At 42.4% G+C, this 20,713-nt stretch overlaps 1 protein-coding gene across 3 annotated transcripts in view; it reads right to left on the reverse strand.

Annotated features, from left to right (window-relative positions):
• Nucleotides 1-1,530: 1,530 nt before the first annotated feature.
• The window catches only part of ACSM1 (acyl-CoA synthetase medium chain family member 1), a 62,989-nt gene continuing 43,806 nt past the window's right edge, over nt 1,531-20,713 (reverse strand). For all 3 annotated transcript variants that reach the window (XM_033217832.1, XM_033217830.1, XM_033217829.1), the window contains 7 exons: nt 18,871-18,994; nt 15,480-15,560; nt 14,844-14,945; nt 5,450-5,577; nt 3,734-3,833; nt 2,392-2,511; nt 1,531-1,868 (listed from right to left, as the gene is read on the reverse strand). In XM_033217832.1, the coding sequence (XP_033073723.1) occupies nt 1,782-1,868; nt 2,392-2,511; nt 3,734-3,833; nt 5,450-5,577; nt 14,844-14,945; nt 15,480-15,560; nt 18,871-18,994 (742 nt within the window). In that variant the 3' untranslated portion in view covers nt 1,531-1,781. The remainder of the gene's footprint in view (nt 1,869-2,391; nt 2,512-3,733; nt 3,834-5,449; nt 5,578-14,843; nt 14,946-15,479; nt 15,561-18,870; nt 18,995-20,713) is intronic.

Here is a 20,713-nt window from a genome sequence, read left to right on the forward strand (position 1 = left end):
AGTGCCATCACCGTGTGGTTGTCCTGTGGGCTGGGATCTGGGAGTGTGTGCATGTCTGGATGTGTAAATCTGCACGTATGCACCTGTGTGTCTGAGTATCTGTGAGTATGTCACCGTGTAGCTGTCTCTGGACAGCTCTGTTTTTCTCTATCTTTGTATATATTTGTGTGTCTTCCTGAATGAGTGTGTGTTGGTTGTGCAAATCTGTGTGTTTGTGACTGTGTAATGTGTCTCTGGGCATGTGTGCCCCTGCGAGAGGGTCTGTGTGTGTCTGTGTTCTGTATCTGTGTGTGTGTGTTGTTTGGTGTATGTGTGTATGTGTGTGTGTGAACTCGCCTCTCCTTTGGATGTCCCTGATTGTGTCTGTATTTGTGTGTTTATGTTTCTCTTAATGTCTGTGTTCTGTGTCTGTTTCTCTGCCTGTAGGTCTGTGACTGTGTGTGTGTGTGTGTGTGTGTGCATGCACGAGTGTCCATTGTGTGTGGGATCTGCCCTGTGGGGCTGTCTCATGGCCTTGTGTATCTGTGATCTCCTGGTGTGTGTGTGTGTGTGTGTGTGTAAGCCTGTCTGTGGGCCATACCCGTTTGTGCTCAAGTGAAGCTGGAGCGGTTCTGTGCCTCAGTGTCTCTGTGCTTGTGGTGTCTGTTTATTTCCCTGTGAGTTCCTGGGTTTGTGCACCTAAGAAATTAGCAGTCACAGAGGGCCCTCTGTGGGTGAGAAGGGGACGATATGTGCTCCTCTCATTCCCGGGCTGGGCCCTTTCTGTCCTTGCTCTTCCGAGTTTCTGGTGACCCCCTGGTAGTCCCCTCTTAGGCCCCAAGGAGGGATGGATAAAAGGGTCAGGTTATAGAATTCCAGGCCAGGGATGTGAGGAGGGCTCTAGATGCCTGGAGAGGGTAATATTCAAAGAAGGAAAATTGTCTGCGGTCAAGGGATTCTGGGTTGGAGGGACCCTGGGTCCTGGGAGGGTGAATGGGGGGGGTCCTCTGGGAAGGGCTGGGGGACAGAGCTCCTGGGTCACTGGGAAGGTCTGATATGTAGGTTCCTACTGGGGAAAGCTAGAGGCAGGGCTCCTAGGCCCATGGCAGGGCTACAGGAGTCCTGGGTCCCTAGAGGTTGGGGCTCTCACTCACGCATGCCAGGTTTAGGTTGGGATGCATGTGCACATGGGCATTATTAGGGGACACAAAGGCAGAAGACCACTGGGTGGAAGCCCATTGGGTGGGGCGGCAGAGGTGGTCTGGCAGGCAAGTGTAGTCCCCAAGCCAACGCTGACCACCCTGGACATGCATCCTGCCCGGCCTTGCTGGGGCCTCACCCAGGCCATGGGCAGGTGCCTGAAGCCACATGGGCATCCCTCCTGGACCCGTGTGTCCTGGCTGTTGAAGGGTGCTTAGGGCTACCTTGAGATGCGGGTGCCAGGAGGGAGAATCTGGTCCCAAGATATCTCAGGTTGGAGATTAGGGAGAATTACAGAGGGAGGGCATTTAACATAAGTTAATTCCCAGAATAAATGCTCAACACAGGGTATTGTTGATATCAGTATTTTATTACTTGCAATCTGAGTGCTCACCTGGGAAATTCTAAAGATACAGAGGACTTGGAGGAAGCAGAGTAACTGAATTTAACTTGAAAGAACAAAAACATTGGAATTGTGGCACTCCTGATACTTTCCCAAATCAACACTCTCAATGCTCCACCCTCGTCTTCACCATAGCGGGGAGACTAGAGTGGCCAGGGATTTGCCTTAGGTGCACAGTGGGTTGGGAGTTCACTGCCGATTACATCTGACCCATCTCCTTTTTCTGAAGTTCTTTCCGTTTAATCTTGCCAGTGATGGTTTTTGGCAAATCTGGGACAAACTCCACCTGGTTGAGGATAAAGCAAATCCACAGTGACTCAGTCCTGCTGCCATTTCCCACCAATTCTCCACTCTCCTCCCCTGTCCCTCTGCAGCCTCCCATGCAGGCTGACACCATATGTTGGCCTTAATGGAGTCCCCAAGTATTTCAGGTTCTCCCCCTGACCCCTAGAAGGTGGATGTAGCCATGGGATTTGCTTTGACCCAGGAGATGTGAGTGGAAGTGAAGCATATAACCTTGAGGCAAAAGAGTTGGGAGCCATCGAGACTGACCACCCTCTCCTTCATCTCTCAGAGCAGCTGGCAGGTCTCACATGGAGGCTGCTCCTTTATTCTGGTGGCAGAATGAGGGGATGTGGAGGACAGGTCCCAGGAGAGCCATGGAGGACATGAGGCATGAGCAGAAAAAGAGCCTTCAGTGTTGTAAACCTTCATTGTTTGGGGCTGTTTGTTACCTACAGTGATACCTAACCCGTCCTAGCAGGGAACTCTTCAGGGGCACTAGATCCCTTCCATCTGCCCTCACTCACCTTCCTTGGGTACTTGTATGGGGCGGTCACTGACTTGACATGATCCTGCAGTTCCTTGGTCAACTGATCCTTGTCATGAGACAGGAACTGTGGGGTCAGGACAATAAAGGCCTTCACCACCTGCAGAATGAAGGCATGGGCTCACAGTGAGTGCCAACCTACTCCATAGCTTAAAAAGTCAATGTTTATTGAATGAGTGGTAAAACAAGGTGACATTGAACCCTACAGTGGTTTTTGGAAAAGGAGAGGACCAGGTGTAAATCCCTGTACTTCCAATTCCCACTCCATGCCTTGAAAAGTTATTTGACCTCTCCTTAACCTCAGTTTCCTTTTCTGTGAAATGGGGACAATAAAGGCTCCATTCTTCATTTGGTTTCTTTAAAGCTTCCAGGAGATAATACATATAAAACATCCAGCTAGTTTACATTTATTACTCCTGTCATCAATATTTTCATCATCATTTTTACTGTTATTATATATGTAATTCTGCGCCAGAAACCCAATGGGCATTTCATAATTACTGGCAATTTATTATTTTTCTATTAGCAGCGTTATCCATATTTTATTGCACAAGGCCTCACATATAGAAGGTGATCAATAAAGACTTTTTTTTTTTTTTGGAGATGGAGTTTCATTCTTGTCGCCCAGACTGGAGTGCAATGGTGCGATCTTGGCTCGCTGCAACCTTGGCCTCCCAGGTTCAAGCGATTCTCCTGCCTCAGTCTCCCAAGTAGCTGGGACTACAGATGCCCACCCTCAGTTCCACCCACCCGCCCCCACCACAGCTGGCTAAGTTTTTGGTATTTTTAGTATTAATTAGTATTAGAGATGGAGTTTCACCATGTTGGCCAGCCTGGTCTTGAACTTCTGACCTCAGGTGATCGGTCCGCTTCGGCCCCCCAAAATGTTGGGATTACAGGCATGAGCCACCGTGCCTGGCCTAATAACACTTTTCAATATACAAATGCATGTATGTTCTCGAGCCACATTGCTGAGATGCCATTCTGCCTCCACCCCTTACTAGCTGCGTGATATGGACAGGTTAATTAACCTCCTTCTGCTTCTCTTTCCTCATCTGTAAAAAGCGTAAATGTTCTTAGATTACTACATTGTGTGAGAGTTAAGTGATTTGGTATATATAAGTGCTTATTAAATAGTATCTAGCATCCTTTTATTCAGAGCCACAGAGAGTCCACAGTGCCCCCTGGTGACCATACCATGTAAGTGCACATGCACACTATGCCCTTCCACCAAGCCTGCACAGATAAAGCCTGGATGTTTCCCCTGCACCTGCTTTCCTAGTGCCCACGCGCAGACATGATGATCTCTGTGTTCTCCTCACCTCTCCTCGAATCGGGTCTGGGCTGCTCACCACGGCTGACTCCGCCACCGCTGGGTGCTCCATCAGAGCGCTCTCAACCTCTGCGGGCCCGATGCGATACCTGGAGGATGAAGGGTTCTGAGGCAGATGCCGGGGCTGGGGTGAACCAAATCACCAGATCTCCTGCTTTGGAGTCGCAGCTTCCTTTGGCACAGAGGGTGGAGGTCATAGGAAGCCAGAGACCCCTGACTTGTCTGTGTCATGGGCCCAAAGTGTAAAGACCTGGACATTATAGACTGAGAAATACAAGACTCTGGTGCTCCTGGCTTCTTGCCTCACTGCCTGTATTGATGGAGGAGGGAGAATGTTTTGTCTCCTCCGGGCTTGGCCCAAGCAGCTTCCCCCCAGTACGAAATCTCTTGGAAGCCTCAAACTTGGTATTAAACATTCATGCAAATTCTGCATTCTAGTTCCCATTGTATCAGCAGGATTTTCGTCTTTTGTTATATATATTTAAGGCTTACAACATGATGTTTTGATGTACATATACATAGTAACGTGATTAAAACACTGAAGCACACTAGCATAGCCATCATCTCACATAATTGCCTTCTTTTTTTCTTTTGTGGTAAGAGCATTTAAAATCTACTCTCTGTGCAAATTTCCAGTACATCATGTTTTAGAAATTAAAAAAACAAAAATCCCATCCAGGCTGGGCGTGGTGGCTCACACCTGTAAATTTAGCACTGTGGGAGGCTGAAACAGGAGGATCACTTGAGGTCAGGAGTTCGAGACCAGCCTGGCCAAGATGGTGAAACCCCATCTCTACTAAAAGTATAAAAATTAGCTGGACCTGCTCGCCTGAAGCCAGGAGGCAGAGGTTGCAGTGAGCCAAGATCAGGCCACTGCACTCCAGCTGGGTGACAGTGTGAGACGCTGTCTCGAAAAAAGAAAAGAAAAAAAAAATCCCATCAATTTCTTTAAAATATCCAAGAAAAATTGTTACTGTAGTGTAAATGTGCCTTTTTAAAAATCATGTAGGGGTTAGGGACAGGGGCTCAGAGCCAGACTACCTCAGTTCAAATCTGGATTGCATCCTGTGCTTTCTTTGAGTCTTTAGGCAAATTTTCTCACTGGTCAGTGACCCACTTTCCTCGTTAGTAAAACAGGGATAATAATCACATCTCCCATCTAGCGTTGAGAGGTGGGTTATATAAAGCATTAAGGACAGTGTTTTCACATAGTAAGTACTCCAGGTTAGCTAAATAGTTATAATGAATAATATATTTATACTAATAAATAATTTTATAATAATAGATTTATTAATCTATTCCTAATAGATTTATTATGCTCATACATTAATAACAAATATATTCATAATAATAATGAACAATAACTAAAGGTTAGCTATTATTATTACTACGTTTGCCCTGTGACATTTGGTGCTGCATTAGAGGGGCACAAACATGAAATAGGCTCCCTGAACCTATGGAGACCAAGATAGTCTCCCTTCTCAATTCCATTCCCTACACCCCACTTTAAATTGCAATGTCTTCTTATGGCTCCTCGTCCAGACCCTCTTGAATTTCATTTTGCAATCAGGGCACCATAGACACGGCTCTATTCAGATTTAGGCTGAGGGTCCCATCACCAATGCAAGAAAAAATGTCTAGGTAAGCAAGATTCCATGAGGCATGTGACAGCAACAACAGCCAGCCCAGCGTCAACCACACCTACCCGGAGGCATTAATGATGTCATCACTCCTCCCCAGGAAACAAATGTAACCCTCTTCATCCATCATTCCTGCGTCTCCAGTGTTGAAGAAGTCCCCACATTCCACTTCAGCTGTCTTCTCTGGGTTCCCCTGCAAAAAGAAGAGAGCTCCTTTATTGAAGGCAGTGAATTTGGAGGTGATGAGTCACAACTTCGGGTTCCAATCTGGGTTTGAATGCTGCCTCTGTTTCTGCTTGGTACCTGGGCAAGTTTTGCCATCTCTCTGAGTCTATTTTCATTACACGTAGTGCATGGTGCATGCCACTGTTCTATGAGTGGTTGTGATTAAACCGCTTTCAATGACAATGTTTAAAAATATCAATTCGGCCTGGCACGGTGGCTCACGCCTGTAATCCCAACACTTTGGGAGGCCGAGGTGGGTGGATCATGAGGTCAGGAGTTCAAAGCCAGTCTGGCCAACATAGTGAAACCCCATCTCTACTAAAAATACAAAAATCAGCCGGGTATGGTGGCGCATGCCTGTAATCCCAGCTACTCGGGAGGCTGAGGCAGGAGAATCACTTGAACCCGGGAGGTGGAGGTTACAGTAAGCCAAGATCACACCACTGCAATCCAGCTTGGGCAACACAGTGAGACTTCATGTATGTCTCTCTCTCTCTCCATATATATATAGTGTGACACTACACTAGAATGAAATTTCCATTATAGTATGAACCTTGTTTACTGCTATAAGCTCAGCATTCACAGAGTCTGGACAGATAAGAGGGGTCAACAAACATTTGCTGAGTGAATTTTCTTCCCTAAATACTATCTCATTTGATCCTCACAGAAAGCCTATGGGTCTAGTATGTTTTTAAGTTAACTTTTCATTTTAAGATAAATGTGGACTGGCATGTAGTTATAAAAAGTAATATGGATTGATGCTCTGTACTCGTCACTAGTTTTCCGCAGTGGTACCATCTTACAAAACTATAGATGAGTATCTCAGGCAGAATACTGACCTTGATACAATCCACCAGCCTTCAGATCTCCCATTTCACTTGTGTGTGTATTTAGTTTTATGCAGCTTTATCGCATATGTAGGACTGTGCCTTCCCCACCTCATCAGGAAGGTTTCTGATGTTGCTCTTTTAAAACCACATCCACCTCCCTCTCATTCCCTCTTCCTCTCCACGTCCCTGACCCTTTGCTAACAACTAATTTGTTCTCCATTTTTATAATTTTGTTGTTTCAGGCATGTTATATAAATAGACTCATACAGCATGTAACTGTTTGGGACTGTTTTTTTTTTTTTTCTCAGCATAATTCCCTAGAGATTCATCCAAGTTGTGTGCACAAATGGTTTGATCCTTTTTATTGCTGAACAGTATTCCATGTTATGGATGTAGCTCAGTTTTTGTTTAACCATTTACCTGTCGAAAGGCATCTGGGTTGTTGTCTTCAGGTTTTGACGATTTTGAGTAAAGCTGCTCTGTACATTTACATACCTGTTTTTGTGTGACGCTTGCACTTTCTTTGTAGCCCATTTTAAATAAGAAAAAACCTAGGCCTGAGGGAGGCACCTTTGCCTGCTCAAAGTCACTCAGCTGCTCACTGAGAGGGTTGGCATTTGAATGTAATTCTTGCTTCATGACCGATTCACTTGATGCCTAAGCAATACCTCTTGTGGAACATGAAATGGTTTTAAGAGCTACCTGAAAAAAACATTTTAAAAACATCAAATTACATCCCTTTTTGGGTTCACTTCTGATTGTTCTGAGTATATCAAGTTGATTCTTACTTTAGTGCTGATATGCTTTGAACTCTCTGGAAGTCTCAAGAGGAAGACATGCTTCAGGATCAGAGCTTTCAGTGAAATTGGATTTAGGTAGACTATGAGAAGATTTTTTTTTTTAAGCCTATAGTTATGGTTATAAATGCCTTCTGTTTATGACAAGTAATACTGTTTTCCACTTGTGATATTAGATCAATGTGAGTGCCTTTGTGGACTGAGTTGAGAGGTACAAGGTGACGACATCAACAACATAAATGGAAGACAGAACCGTACAGGAGTAGAGTTTTTTTTTATGCAATTGAAGTTAAGCAGGTGTTAATTCAAATTAGATTGTTACAATCTTAGGATGTTGTATGTAATACAGTAATCATAAAGAAAATATCTATAGAATATAAACAAAAGAAAATCAGAAGGGAAAAAAATGTGTCCCTACAAAAAGGAAACTAAATGTAAAAGAAGGCAGTTATAAAGGAAATGAGGGCCAGAAAATATTAAGCCACACAGAAGACAAATAGCAAAATGGTAGAAGTCCTTCCTTATCAGTAATTACTTTAAATGTAAGTGGAGTAAACTTTCCAATCCAAAGACAGGAACTGGCTAAATGGATAATAAAACACGATCCAAATATACACTATCTACAAGAGACTCATTTTAGATTTAAAGACACGAATTCCACTGGGTGCAGTGGCTCACAACTGTAATCTCAGCATTTTGGGAGGCTGAGGCAGGTGGATCACGAGGTCAGGAGATGGAGACCATCCTGGCCAACATGGTGAAACCCCGTCTCTGCTAAAAATACAAAAATTGAGTGGGCATGGTGGTGCCTGCCTGTAATCCCAGTTACTGGGGAGGCTGAGGCAGGAGAATCACTTGAACCAGAACCAGAGTTGGAGGTTGCAGTGAGCTGAGATTGCGCCACTGCACTCCAGCCTGGCAACAGAGGGAGACTCCATCAAAAAAAACACAACAACAAAAAAGACCAAAATACGTTGAAAGTTAAAAGATGGAAAAAAATATATTCCCTGTGAATAGTAACCAAAAGAGAGTTTGGGTTGTGGGTTGTTATACCAATATTCGACAAAAAAAATTTTTTTTTGTAGTCAGAGTTTCACTCTTATTGACCAGGCTGGAGTGCAAAGGCACGATCTCAGATCACCGCAACCTCCGCCTCCAGTAGCTGGGATTACAGGCGCCTACAATCATGCCTGGCTAATCTTTTGTATTTTTAGTAGAGACAGGATTTCTCCATGTTGATCAGGCTGGTCTCGAACTCCTGACCTCAAATGATCCACCTGCCTCAGCCTCCCAAAGTGCTGGGATTACAGGCATGAGCCACCATGCCCAGCCAAAATAAAGTTTAAGTCAAAAACAATTGCAAAAGATAAAAAATGATACTATATATTAATGGAAGGATCAATTCACCAGGAAGATATGATAATCATAAACATATAGGCAATAAACTTCAGAGCCCCAAAATACATGAAGCAAACATTGACAGAATTTAAAGAAGTGTCCAGTTCTACAGCAATAGCTGGAGAATTTAATGTACCACTTTCAATAATGAGTAGAAAAACCAGACAGAAGATCAATAAGAGAATAGAGGACTTGAACAACACCATAAATTAATTGGACCTAGCAGACATATACAGGAAACTCCATCTAATGGCAGAAAAACACACATTTTTCTCAAGTGCACATGGAACATTCTCAAGGATGGACCAGAAGATAAGTATTAACTAACTTTAAAAGACAGAAATTATACAAAGCATCTTATCAAGTCACATGAAAGGAGTTAACAGAAGGAAAACTTTTAAAAAATCACAAATTTTTCCAATGTTTGAAAAATCAAACAACATACTCTTAACTAACAAAGAAGACATCACAAGGAAATTTAGAAATTATCTTGAGACAAATGAAATAAAAAACACAACATATTAAAACTTACAGATTGTAGCAAACACAGTGCTAAGAAGGTAATTTACACACATACTGTCTTAGCCTATTCAGGCTGCTATAACAAAACGCCATACACTGGGTGGGTTATAAACAATAGATATTATCTCTTAGAGCTCTGGAGGCTGGGAATCCAAGATCAAGTCACCAACCAACTTGGTGTCTGGTGAGGGTTCATAGACGGCTGTCTTCTTGATGTGGCCTCACATGAAGAATGGGATTCTTCTGGAGAACCCTACCGGAGTTGCTTTTTAAAGAGCACTAATATCATTAATCATCAAGGAAATGCAGGTTAAAACCACAATGAGATATTACCTTACTCCTGCAAAAATTGCCATAGTTGAAAAATCAGAAAACAATAGATTTTGGCATGGTTGTGAGAACACTTTAACACTGCTGGTGGGAATGTAAATTAGTACAGCTGCTATGGAAAACAGTTTAGAGATTCCTTCAAGAACTAAAAGGAGAACTACCATTCAATCCAGCAATCCCACTATTGGGTGTCTACCCAAAGAAAAAGTCATTATATGAAAAAGACATATGCACATGCATGTTTATAGCACAATTTGCAATTGCAAAGATATGGAACCAACCAAAGTGCCCACCAACCAAGGAGTGGATACAGAAAATGTTGTATATATACACCATGGGATACTACTCAGTCATAAAAAGCAGTGAAATAATGTCTTTTGTGGCAACTTGGAAGGAGCTGGAGGCCATTATTCTAAGTGAAGTAACTCAGGAATGGAAAACAAAATATCGTATGTTCTCACTTGTATGTGGGAGCTAAGCTATGAAGGCACAAAGGCAAAGAATGATATAATGGACTTTGAGGACTAGAGGGGAAGGTTGGCAGGGAGGTAAGGGATAAAAGACCACACTGTTCAGGTGATGGATGCACTAAAATTTCAGAAATCACCACTAAAGAACTTATCCATGTAGCCAACAACCACTTGTACCACCAAAACTACTAAAATAAAAAATAAAAAGGAAACTAACACCATTCATGAGGACTCCATGCTCATGATATAATCATCTCCAAATATTACATTGGGGGTTAGGATTTCAACATATGAATTTAGGGGAGACACAAACATTCAGTCTTTAGCACATATGTTAAAAAAGAAGATCTCAAACCAAAACCTTACACTTTAAGGAACCAGAACAAGGACAAAAAACTAAACCCAAGCACAGCAGAAGCAGGAAATAAAGATTAGAGTTCATATAAATAAAATGGCAAATAGAAAAACAACAAAGAAAACTTAATCAAAAGTTATTTCGTTTGAAGAGATGACGTCTTCAGCTAGATTGATTAATAAAAAAGTGAAGATTAAAATTACTAAGATTTTCCAGAAATGAAAAGAATTATAAGAGGATACTATGAACAATTGTATGCTAAAAGGTTTGATAACCTAGATAAAATGGAAAAACTACTGGAAACACACAATCTACCAAAAACATGAATCACAAAGAAATAGAACTCTGAATACATCTGTAACTCGTAAGGAGGTAAAATTAGTAAACAAAACCCTCCAGCAGAGAAAAGGCCTAGGCCAGATGGCTTCACTGATGAGTTCTGACAAGTATTTAAAGAAGAATTAAGACCAATCCTCTTCCAACTCTTTTAAAAAATTAAAGAAAAGGAAAAATTTTATAAGTCAATCTATGAGGCCAGCATTACCCTGACACCAAAGCCAGACAAACACTACAAGAGAAGAAAACTACAGACCAATAACTCTTATGAATATTGATGCAAAAATTTCAGCAAAACACTAGCAAACCAAATCCGGAAACACATTAAAAGGATTATACATCATGACCAAGTGGGATTTATTCCTGTTTCAACATACAAAACTCAACAAATATAATAAACCACATTAATAGGATGAAAAGAAAATAACCACATGGTTTTCTCTCAATTGAGGCAGAGAAAGCACTTGAGGAAACTCAATACCCTTTCATGGTAAAAACACTAAATAAACTAGGAAACTTCCTCAACATGATGAGGCCACATATAAAAAATCGGCAGCTAATATTATTCTCAATGGTGAAAACTGGAAAGATTTCCTCCTAAGACCAAAAATACAAGGATGCCTGCTTTCACCACTTCTGTTCTACATAGTCCTGGAAGTTCTAGCCAAATCAATTAGGCAAGAAAGAGAAATAAGAGGCATCTGAATTGGAAAGATGAAGTAAAATTATCTCTGTATGCAGATGGCATGACCATATATAGAAAACCCTAAGAATTTTACACACTCAAAAGGTTAAAGCTAATAAATAAATTCAGTAAAGTTGTAAAAAACAGAATCCATACACACACAAAAACTCAACTGTGTTTCTGTGCACTAAAAATTAAAACTCCAAAAAGGAAACTAATAAAGCAATTCTATTTACAGTAGCATCAAAAAGAATACAAGACAGTAGTGCTAGTAATAAATTTAATCAGGGAGGCAAAAGACTTGTACCCTAAAAACTACAAAACGTTACTACAGAAAATTAAAGAACAGATAAGCAAATGAAAAGACATATGATACTCATTTATTGGAGACTTAATATTAAGATGACAATACTGCCTAAAGCTATCTACAGATTCAACACAATTCCTGTGAAAATCCCAATGGCTTTTTTGTTCTTGCAGAACTAGAAATACCTATCCTAAAATGCGTAGAGAATCTCAAAGGACCCCAAACAGTCAAAACAATCTTTAAAAAGGTGAATAAAGGCCAGGCGTGGTGACTCACATCTATAATTCCAGCACTTTGGGAAGCCTAAGGCAGGTGAATCGCTGGAGGCCAGGAGTTCAAGACCAGCCTGGGCAATATGGAGAAACCTGTCTCTACTAAAAATACAAAATTAGCCAGTCTCATAATCTGGTCTCAAAAAAATAAGTAAATAAAAAATTTTAAAAAAGGATAATAAAGTTGGAAAACTCACACTGATCTCAAAACTTACTATAAAACTATAGTACTAAAAACTGTGTGGTATTGGCATAAAGATAGACCATTGCAATAGAATAGAGAGTCCTGAAAGAAAATTTCCCATATATCGTCAATTGATTTAAGTATACGTGCCAAAACCAGTCCATGGAGAAAAGTCAGTCGTCAACAAATAGTGTTGGGAAACTTCAATGTCCACTTGCAAAATAATGAAGCTACCTTACAACACATACAAAAGTTAACTCAAAATGGATAAAAAATTTTCTGGTGGGAATGTAAAATGGTGGAGCCATTGTGAAAGTGGTTTGGTAATTTTTTTCAAAAAGTTCAACATAGAATTACCATGGAACCCAGCAATTCCACATCTAGGTCTATACTCCCAAGAAATGGAAGAAGGAACTTGAACAGATACTTAAACAATAGCGTTCATAGCAGCAATACTCTCAATAAGCAAAATATGGAAATAACCAAAATGCCCATTAGGAGACGACTGGGTACACAAAATGTATTGTATACATACAGTGGACTTTTATTCAGACTTATAGGGGAATGATATTTTGTTACATGCTAAGACATAGATGAAACTTGAAAACGTTATGCTAAGTGAAATAAGCCAGATGCAAAAGGACAAATGATGTATAATTTCACTTATATGAGGAACCTAAAATAGGCAAATTCATATATTATAAAAAGTAGGTTAGAGGTTATCACATACTGGAGACTGGGGCAGTGAGATGTTGTTTATTGAGCAGAATTTCTGTTTAGGAGGTAAACATTTTCTGGAGATGGGTAATCGTGATGGCTGTACAACACTGTGACTTTATTTGATACTACTGAATTGTACACTCAAAAATGGTGAAAAGAGTAATTTTATGTTATATTTTACATAAATAAAATATAAAGTAAAAAATGAAGTATCTGTTCAAGTTCCTGCTTCCACTTCTTGGGAGTATATAGCCTTAGAAGTGGAATTGCTGGGTCTCATGGTAATTCTGTAATACTTTTACATAAATAACAAGGGATAAAAACCCAAAGAAGTCTCAATGGAGGAACCCTAACATTTCATGGACATGTAGGTGTGGGTATATGTTAGGACACCTTTGGAAAATAAAATATGTCATGCTCAATCAAAAAAAAAAAAAAATTAGCTGGGTGCAATAGCTCATGCTTGTAATCCCAGAACTTTGGGAGGCTGAGGCAGGGGGTTTACTTGTACCCAGGAGTTTGAAACTAGTCTGGCCAACATAGTGAGACCTTATCTCTACAAAAAATCAAAAAATTAACTGGACATGGTGGTACCTGCCCGTGGTCCCAGCTAATTGGGAGGCTGAGCTGGGAATATCACTTGAGTTCAGGAGCTCCAGGCTACAGTGAACTTTAATCACGCTCCTGCACTCCAGCTCGGGTGACAGAGCAAGACCTTGTTTTTTTTTTTTTTTTTTTTCTCTAAATATTGCTTTGGATTATCCCCATTTCAGTTCAACCATAATCTCTGGTTGGATCCAAGTACTACTATTTTTAAAAATCTCCTGGAATTATTATAATAAGCAGATATATATCTGTGGTTCTCAAAGTTGCCTGGACATTGTATAATGTATATGTGTTACCCCATGTTTAATTTTTCTTTCTTTCTTTCTCTCTCTCTTTCTCTCTTTCCGGCGTCTAGCTCTGTCACTCAGGCTGGAGTGCAGTGGTGCAATCTTGACTCACTGCAACCTCTGCCTCCCAGGTTCAAGTGATTCTCCTGCCTCAGCCTCCCAAGTAACTGGGAGTACAGGTGCATGCCACCATGCCTAGCTAATCTTTTGTATTTTTAGTAGAGATAGGGTTTCACTGTGTCACCCAGGCTGGTCTCGAACTCCTGACCTTGTGATCCACCTGCCTAGGCCTCCCAAAGTGCTGGGATTATAGCGTGAGCCATCCCGCCTGGCCTAATTTTTCTTTTATCCAACCTTTAAGTTGTGCTGCTGAGAATCAAGGCTAATTAAGGCCTGTATGTCCCCTTTTGGTCAACAGTATCATAAAGGAACCATCGCTGCCTTGAAACCACAGTGTGAGGATGGCAGTGACACCAGGACAGCTGCCAGTGAAGTGTCTTTGGAGAAAGGAGATGAAGTCTGAAATCAATTTCAGGGTCTGGTCATCCTTCCATGGCCAATATTGGAAGCTAAGATTTTCCTCTTTGTGGCCATTCCTATCCTGGGAGGGCCATTGCTTATTTGATCAGGAGTTTCAGCAGGTTTCCTTATAATCCATCTCAGTTTTCTATAATCTCTGGGTTACTAATTTTTTAAAATCCTAAACCTACTATGTATTTGATGTGCAGAGGAAGTGCGATGCTTTTTGTCTACAGCTTTTCTCTCTGTAAAATCGGATAATAGAGTTCCCTGGAGACTCAGCGAGGATAAGTGATTTGTTTACACCATGTTGTTGGTAAGTGAGATGACATTATTTGAATCCAGTCAAAGCCTATATTCTTGACTACAGTAGATCATTGGAATGCAAGTCTGATGGTTCTGAAGCCAGTCTTCATTCTACCCCGTCAGCCCAAAAGTCCCAGGTGGGTTAGGACAGGAAAGGATGGGGAAATGCACTGTGAGCTTCGAGTTGAATGAAAACTCATTCATTTCACTGAGTTGGAGCAAATAAAAGAAGACTTGAAGAAGCCTCAGGATGCAGAGTTCCCTGTCAGGATCCTTGGGGTCATGATGGTGGCAGATGGGGGGTCATTACCTCATAGCCCAAGAAGAGGGTTACAGGCCTGGCAGGTTTGATTCTGATGCCAATGTTTCCTTCTGTGTTGGGTGGCAGGATGTTGCCCTTGTCATCAATGACCTGTAGCAAGAGGCCTGTGAATCGTACCCTGCAGGAGGCCCCAGCCCTTCTGTCCCACCCAAGCACTGTCTAGACGGCTAACGCATGGAACACCAGTGTGGATAAAATAATGGAAGAAACATCAGAAAATGGAATAAAACTGTCAAAAGCCTTTCAAATAAGCAAATGTGAAACTCAAGCCTGGGGTCTATGTTTCATGGGTTAGTAGATGTCACCAATGTGTCTTCAAGTTGGAAAACACTGATCAAGAAAAATGAAAAGCACCAGTTGCTAGAGAGGGCTGCCAGTGCAGCTTCTAGGTGTTCTTTCCTACCCACTGTGTGTGATGCCCTAGCTGCTAGGGTGAGTGGTGTTCATGCCCACAATAATGCAGTTTTCAACTGAGACCTCCATAGGAAACTGAAGGGAAAAATGAGAAGACAGGAGGAAGGATGACTGGGGCAGAGAAGTGTGGCTGGTGTTGTCACCTGGTGTCAAATTGTCCAACCCCCACTGAGCCCTAACTGCTCCCTGCCAATGCCCTTAGGACCAGACCTGGACGTCGTAGGGTGGACTGGCCTTCCCCAGGAAACCCGGCTTGATCTTCATTTCCCGGAGGGTGGCACAAATTATTCCCTGTTCACAAAAGAAGATTGGGGTTGATCAGAGAGGTCAGGCTGATCACAAAGCAGCCAGAATCATACACAGCACCCCCTGCTCAGAGATGTAGTATTCCGCTCAATGGACGCTGCACAAAGAGCCCTTGTAGGGAAGCTGGAAGGCCTGGGTCTAGGCTCAAGGTGTTGACCCAACTCTATTCCACAGTCATTTTCTGCAACCAGTGTGGTCTGGCTCTGTACTAAGTGCAGAGTCTACAGAATCCAATGGGGAAGCAAAGAAAGAAGAAACAGGGTATTCCCCTGGCTGTGGGCATATAATGTGGGGCATGCCCACCATTGAACAGGCATGTGTCAGTTTGCTATAGGAAGGCCACTAGTCTATGTAACAAACATTTACATGGGGCTGTTAAGTAGTGATAGGGATTCTGCCACAACTTCTTGACTGATCCTGATGCCAACTTTTCCTTCTGTGCTGGGTGGCAGGATGTTGCCTTTGTCGTCAGTGACCTGTAGGAAGATGTCTGTGAATCTCACCCTGCAGGATGCCTCAGTGTGTGTGGAGGTTGTCTGGATTGCTTGTGCTGTTCTCTCTGTTAGCACTGCCCTATCTTCATCTGTCTTCCTGATGAACTTGATTCCTCCTTTATTGTTCTCACAAATATATTTATTTCTATAGCTGCATGCTTTACGTTCAGACCAATGAGGGTTTGAATCTTGACTCCACCACACACTAACTGCATGCCAATTAATCCCTCTTGATCTCCTCCATCAAAGGGCAATAATGATAACACTTACCTCCCAGAGTGCTTGTAAGCATATGGAAAATTCTGCATAATACAAGGCACACACCATGTGTTCAATGAATGATGACTACTGGCTATTACTCAAGCTGCAAGAGGAGTCAAGGGAAAGATTCTCTTTCTGAAGCATTTCTCCCATACTTCCATTGCAGCCCACAGGGCATTATAATTATTTTTGCTTGTCTGTTTCCTTCAGCAGATAATGAGCATCCCAAGAATAGAGATTGCCCTATTCATCCCTGAGCTTCCAACATCTGGAACAATACCCATCAAAAATAGCAAGGACCACAGCAGCTGCAATGTGAGCATATACTACAGGTTAGACACCAGCCAGAGCATTATATACTTCTTTTTATTTACCTTATCACAATCTGTTAAGATTGGCACTATAATTTCCATTTAAAGGTGGGGGAGCTGAGGTGAGAAAGCATACATAGTATCCCGATGGTCTTAAAGCTATGGCCGTGTGCGGTGGCTCGAGCCTGTAATCCCAGCACTTTGGGAGGCCGAGACGGGCGGATCACGAGGTCAGGAGATCGAGACCATCCTGGCTAACACAGTGAAACCCCGTCTCTACTAAAAAATACAAAACACGAGCCGGGCAAGGTGGCGGGCGCCTGTGGTCCCAGCTACTTGGGAGGCTGAGGCAGGAGAATGGCATAAACCCGGGAGGCGGAGCTTGCAGTGAGCTGAGATCCGGCCAGTGCACTCCAGCCTGGGCGACAGAGCAAGACTCCGTCTCAAAAAAAAAAGCTATAATTGGCAGAGCTGAGACTTGGACCCAAGTCTGTGCTCCTGGGATAGGAAGATCTTTGCCCACTGCCACATCACTGCTCACACTGTAGGCATGTGAAAAACGTTGCACACATGAGTGAACAGATGTGAAAGTGTTTTGAGAAATTAAGTACCATCTAGTGCTGCAAATATCGGAGTCATGGATGTTGTGTGTTGTCTTGGCCCACCATCCTCCTTGTCCAAATATGACCTGTGAGCCATTCAAACATAGGCCCAAAGTGTCACCATTTTTCAGGTCTGGAAGCAGACAAATTAACTGAATTGCTATTATATTTTTTTGCAAAATAATGTCAGTTGAGTATGTGAGTTGGCACTAAAATAATAATTTTGCACAGGGCCTGGGATAGCAGTCATCCTCTATGTGCTAGAGGAATAATGGAGGCAGAGGGGGAAAGTGGCTCTGTCCAACATTGGAAATGGATTGCAAATGTATTGGAAGAGATGCTCACCCATGCTGTAACTGATGAGGTCCTTGAACTTCCAGACATGCATAATACTCTAAATGTCCCACCCACCTGGCAGCTCAGTGATACTCTGGAATGACACTGTTTGTGTGTATATGTGTTTGGTATATACAGAAAGTATCTGCTCCCTTATCCACCCTGCTAGTATTCCACAGTCAAACGTGTGAGTTGTCCTCCTAAACACCAAGCAATGAACTTTTGGAGCCAGCTTCCACTTGCCTTTGCAGCCCTAGGGAGGGTTAGTGGAGCTGACAGTACTTGCTGGAGGAGGTGGTCTCCACGTTGCTGGAGAGAGTCTCCTATGCCACCCACCTTCTGGGGCTCCTTTGAGCTGATGACCACAGGGACAGTGTTAAAACAGCCTTAGACCCCTTTTTAAGGTTTTGTCCAAGAGTTGTCAGCACATTGGTCCCGTGGTAAGATGATGAGTTACACATTTTCTTTCTGCAGATAGATTTGGGACAAGTTAGCCTAGAACTCTAGAGCCTCCGATTGGCACCAAACAATGCTGTGCATGCAATGGGGCTGTGTCCCGCACATGTGGCATAATTCAGCACATCTGCTGGGCTCAGCTGCTGAGCATATCATGACTATCCAGAAGGGACCTGTCCACTTTGAAAGGAAAACGAATCCCAGGACCCCAAAATCACTAAGCCAAAGGGAAAACTCAAGTTGGGAACTGCATCAGTTGAAACTGCCTCCCATTTTATTCCTAAATAAGAGCTAAAAAGATAAAAAAAAAAACAAAACCACATGCCTCCCCTGCAATTTTCCCACTAAGAAATTCCTTGTGGGCCCCAAAGATCATTACTGTAAAACAGTTCTGTTAAATTTCACCCTGACATTGATAGCTCATCTTCACATGTATAGGACAAAGAACAGAACTCAAAATCATCCCTCTGCTCTCCTGAGACAAATGTGTACCCAATTGCTTTCTCTGACTTACGTTTATCTTATGTAAAAATGTAGATTCACTGATCTAGATGAATGCACAAGTGTCTTTTCCTCTACCCTTCTCTCACATGTAAACAGCTGATCAAAGACTCACAAGAATGCAACCGTTTGCCTCGTATCTACCCACACCTTTAAAAAATTTCTTCCTTTTCCTCCAAATCTGCCCTTTCCCCTTTAAATATTGAAACCCTCAAAATCATCTTTGGAGAAAGGCACAAACCTGTTTCCCAGGAGCGTGTCCTTAACCTTAGCAAAATAAACTTTTAAATTAATTCAGACCTGTTTCAGATACTTCCTGGTTTGCACCACCTACCGTTTCTGACTGCCCATAGATGTCGTAGAGTGGAAGGCCCGTCCGTCTTTTCCACTCCTCCTGATCCTTGGGCCACAGGACCTCCCCACCAGTACAGCAGTGCTCCAGGGCAGGGAACCTGATACTTAGAGGAAGACAAGGTGCCAGGCATTGGTGAGCCACCCCGGCTCTGTGCATTCAGAGCTCTTAGATCTATCACCCAGATCATTCATCCTTCTAGTTCTTCACTTTCTTATTTGCCTTTTGGTCATTTTACAGATGACCATCGCCAAATGGACGTCACTCACTTCCTGCAGTCCCTGTGAACTATTCTGGCAGAGGGTGGTTGGGTGGTGGTGAGGCTATTGTGTTCAATTGGGAATGTTTGGATTAAATTTGAATATTAATGTAACAAGAGGGAGAACTGTGTATTAATCAGAACTCATCTTGGGGAAGCATTCTGTATAGCTAAGAAGGAAATTTTTATAATCATAATGGGGTAAAGGATGAGATCTTAAGGACATGCCAGGGTGATAATAGAACCATACATTCTTTTATGGAGCCTACACTGTGCTAACTTAAGGGCTTTTGTATTTCTGAATGGGGAATGCATGTTAGGGGTTGGAAATAAATTGCTCAGGACATCAGAGCAGATTGAGCTGAGTGTAGGGAAAGAGACAGAGAGAAGTGTTACAGAGAACAGCCCTAACAGAAGAAATTTCAGAAAAAAGAAAAGGTTGATGTGAACAGAAAAAATTAAAATATTTTACCCCAAAATATATTTCTTTGACATATTTTGAAATGGCTGCCACTTGGCTAGCAAATAGAAGTGCCCTGGCAAAACCATCTTTTATGGGGGAAAATGTACATCTGTAGAGAATATCTATTAATGCAGCAATGCCCTGCCCTCTTTCTGTTGGGAAAAAACTGAGTGTTGGGAAGAAAGCAGAGGCAGGACTCGCATGTCTGACATAGTGTCCTCTGGAATGTGTCTAGACTTGCTGGCTCCTTGCTTCTAGCCTTCCTAGGCTCCTAGATTGTTTCCCATTATCTCAAGTAGCAGAGCATGTTCCTTATAAATTCTAAACCATCACAACTGTAGATCATGCACCTGCCCTTTGATCTCCACATTCTCACCACCTGTTTCTTTGTTGGATTACCAATAAATAGCATGGGCTCCCAGGGCTTGGGGCCTTCACAGCCTCCAGTCACAATGGCTCCCGGTCCCACTTTACTTCTCAAACTGTCTTTTTCTCAGTCCTTTGACACTGTCAGACTTCGTTGCCCCTACAACCTGGTGTTGGGCCTGATCACCCCAACATTCCTGGCTGCCCAACATGGGGCAATGAAGACCCTGGTGAAGGAACGCTAGAGCACGTGAAATAGGAGGACACATCATCAAAGGACACCCAAGGACATCTAAAAGAAACTCGGCAGGAAAGCTGAGCGCTCAGAAGAACCAGTGTAACAATGGGACAAAGTGAAAGCAGACGTTCTGCTTATTTAAATTTCTCAAGGCATTTATTACAAAGAGGGGGAGTGAAAGTCAGTACTCAGAATTTGTTATCACTCTTTAGTGCACGAAAGCAGTTTTGCCCGTGGTTCCCAGAACGAGGGACTATGGAGTTGGATGAATGGGAGAGAATTGGCAGAGATTTTTAAAAAGTATATAAAGATGGAGCAAAAATTCCAGTCTCGGTTTAGTCATTGTGGGCGCTAATAAAAGCAGCTCTCGAATCATTTCAAACAGATGATGAGGCCCATTCAGATGAGGAAGAGGAGGACAAGTGTAAAATCTAACTTCAGATTCTGAATGTGAGGAACAGGAAATGGAGGAAATTAAAGAAAAGAAAGGGAAACTGAA

This window comes from Trachypithecus francoisi, unplaced genomic scaffold (genome assembly GCF_009764315.1).
Source record: "Trachypithecus francoisi isolate TF-2019V2 unplaced genomic scaffold, Tfra_2.0 Lachesis_group10, whole genome shotgun sequence".
In the NCBI taxonomy this organism is placed as follows: Eukaryota; Metazoa; Chordata; class Mammalia; order Primates; family Cercopithecidae; genus Trachypithecus; species Trachypithecus francoisi.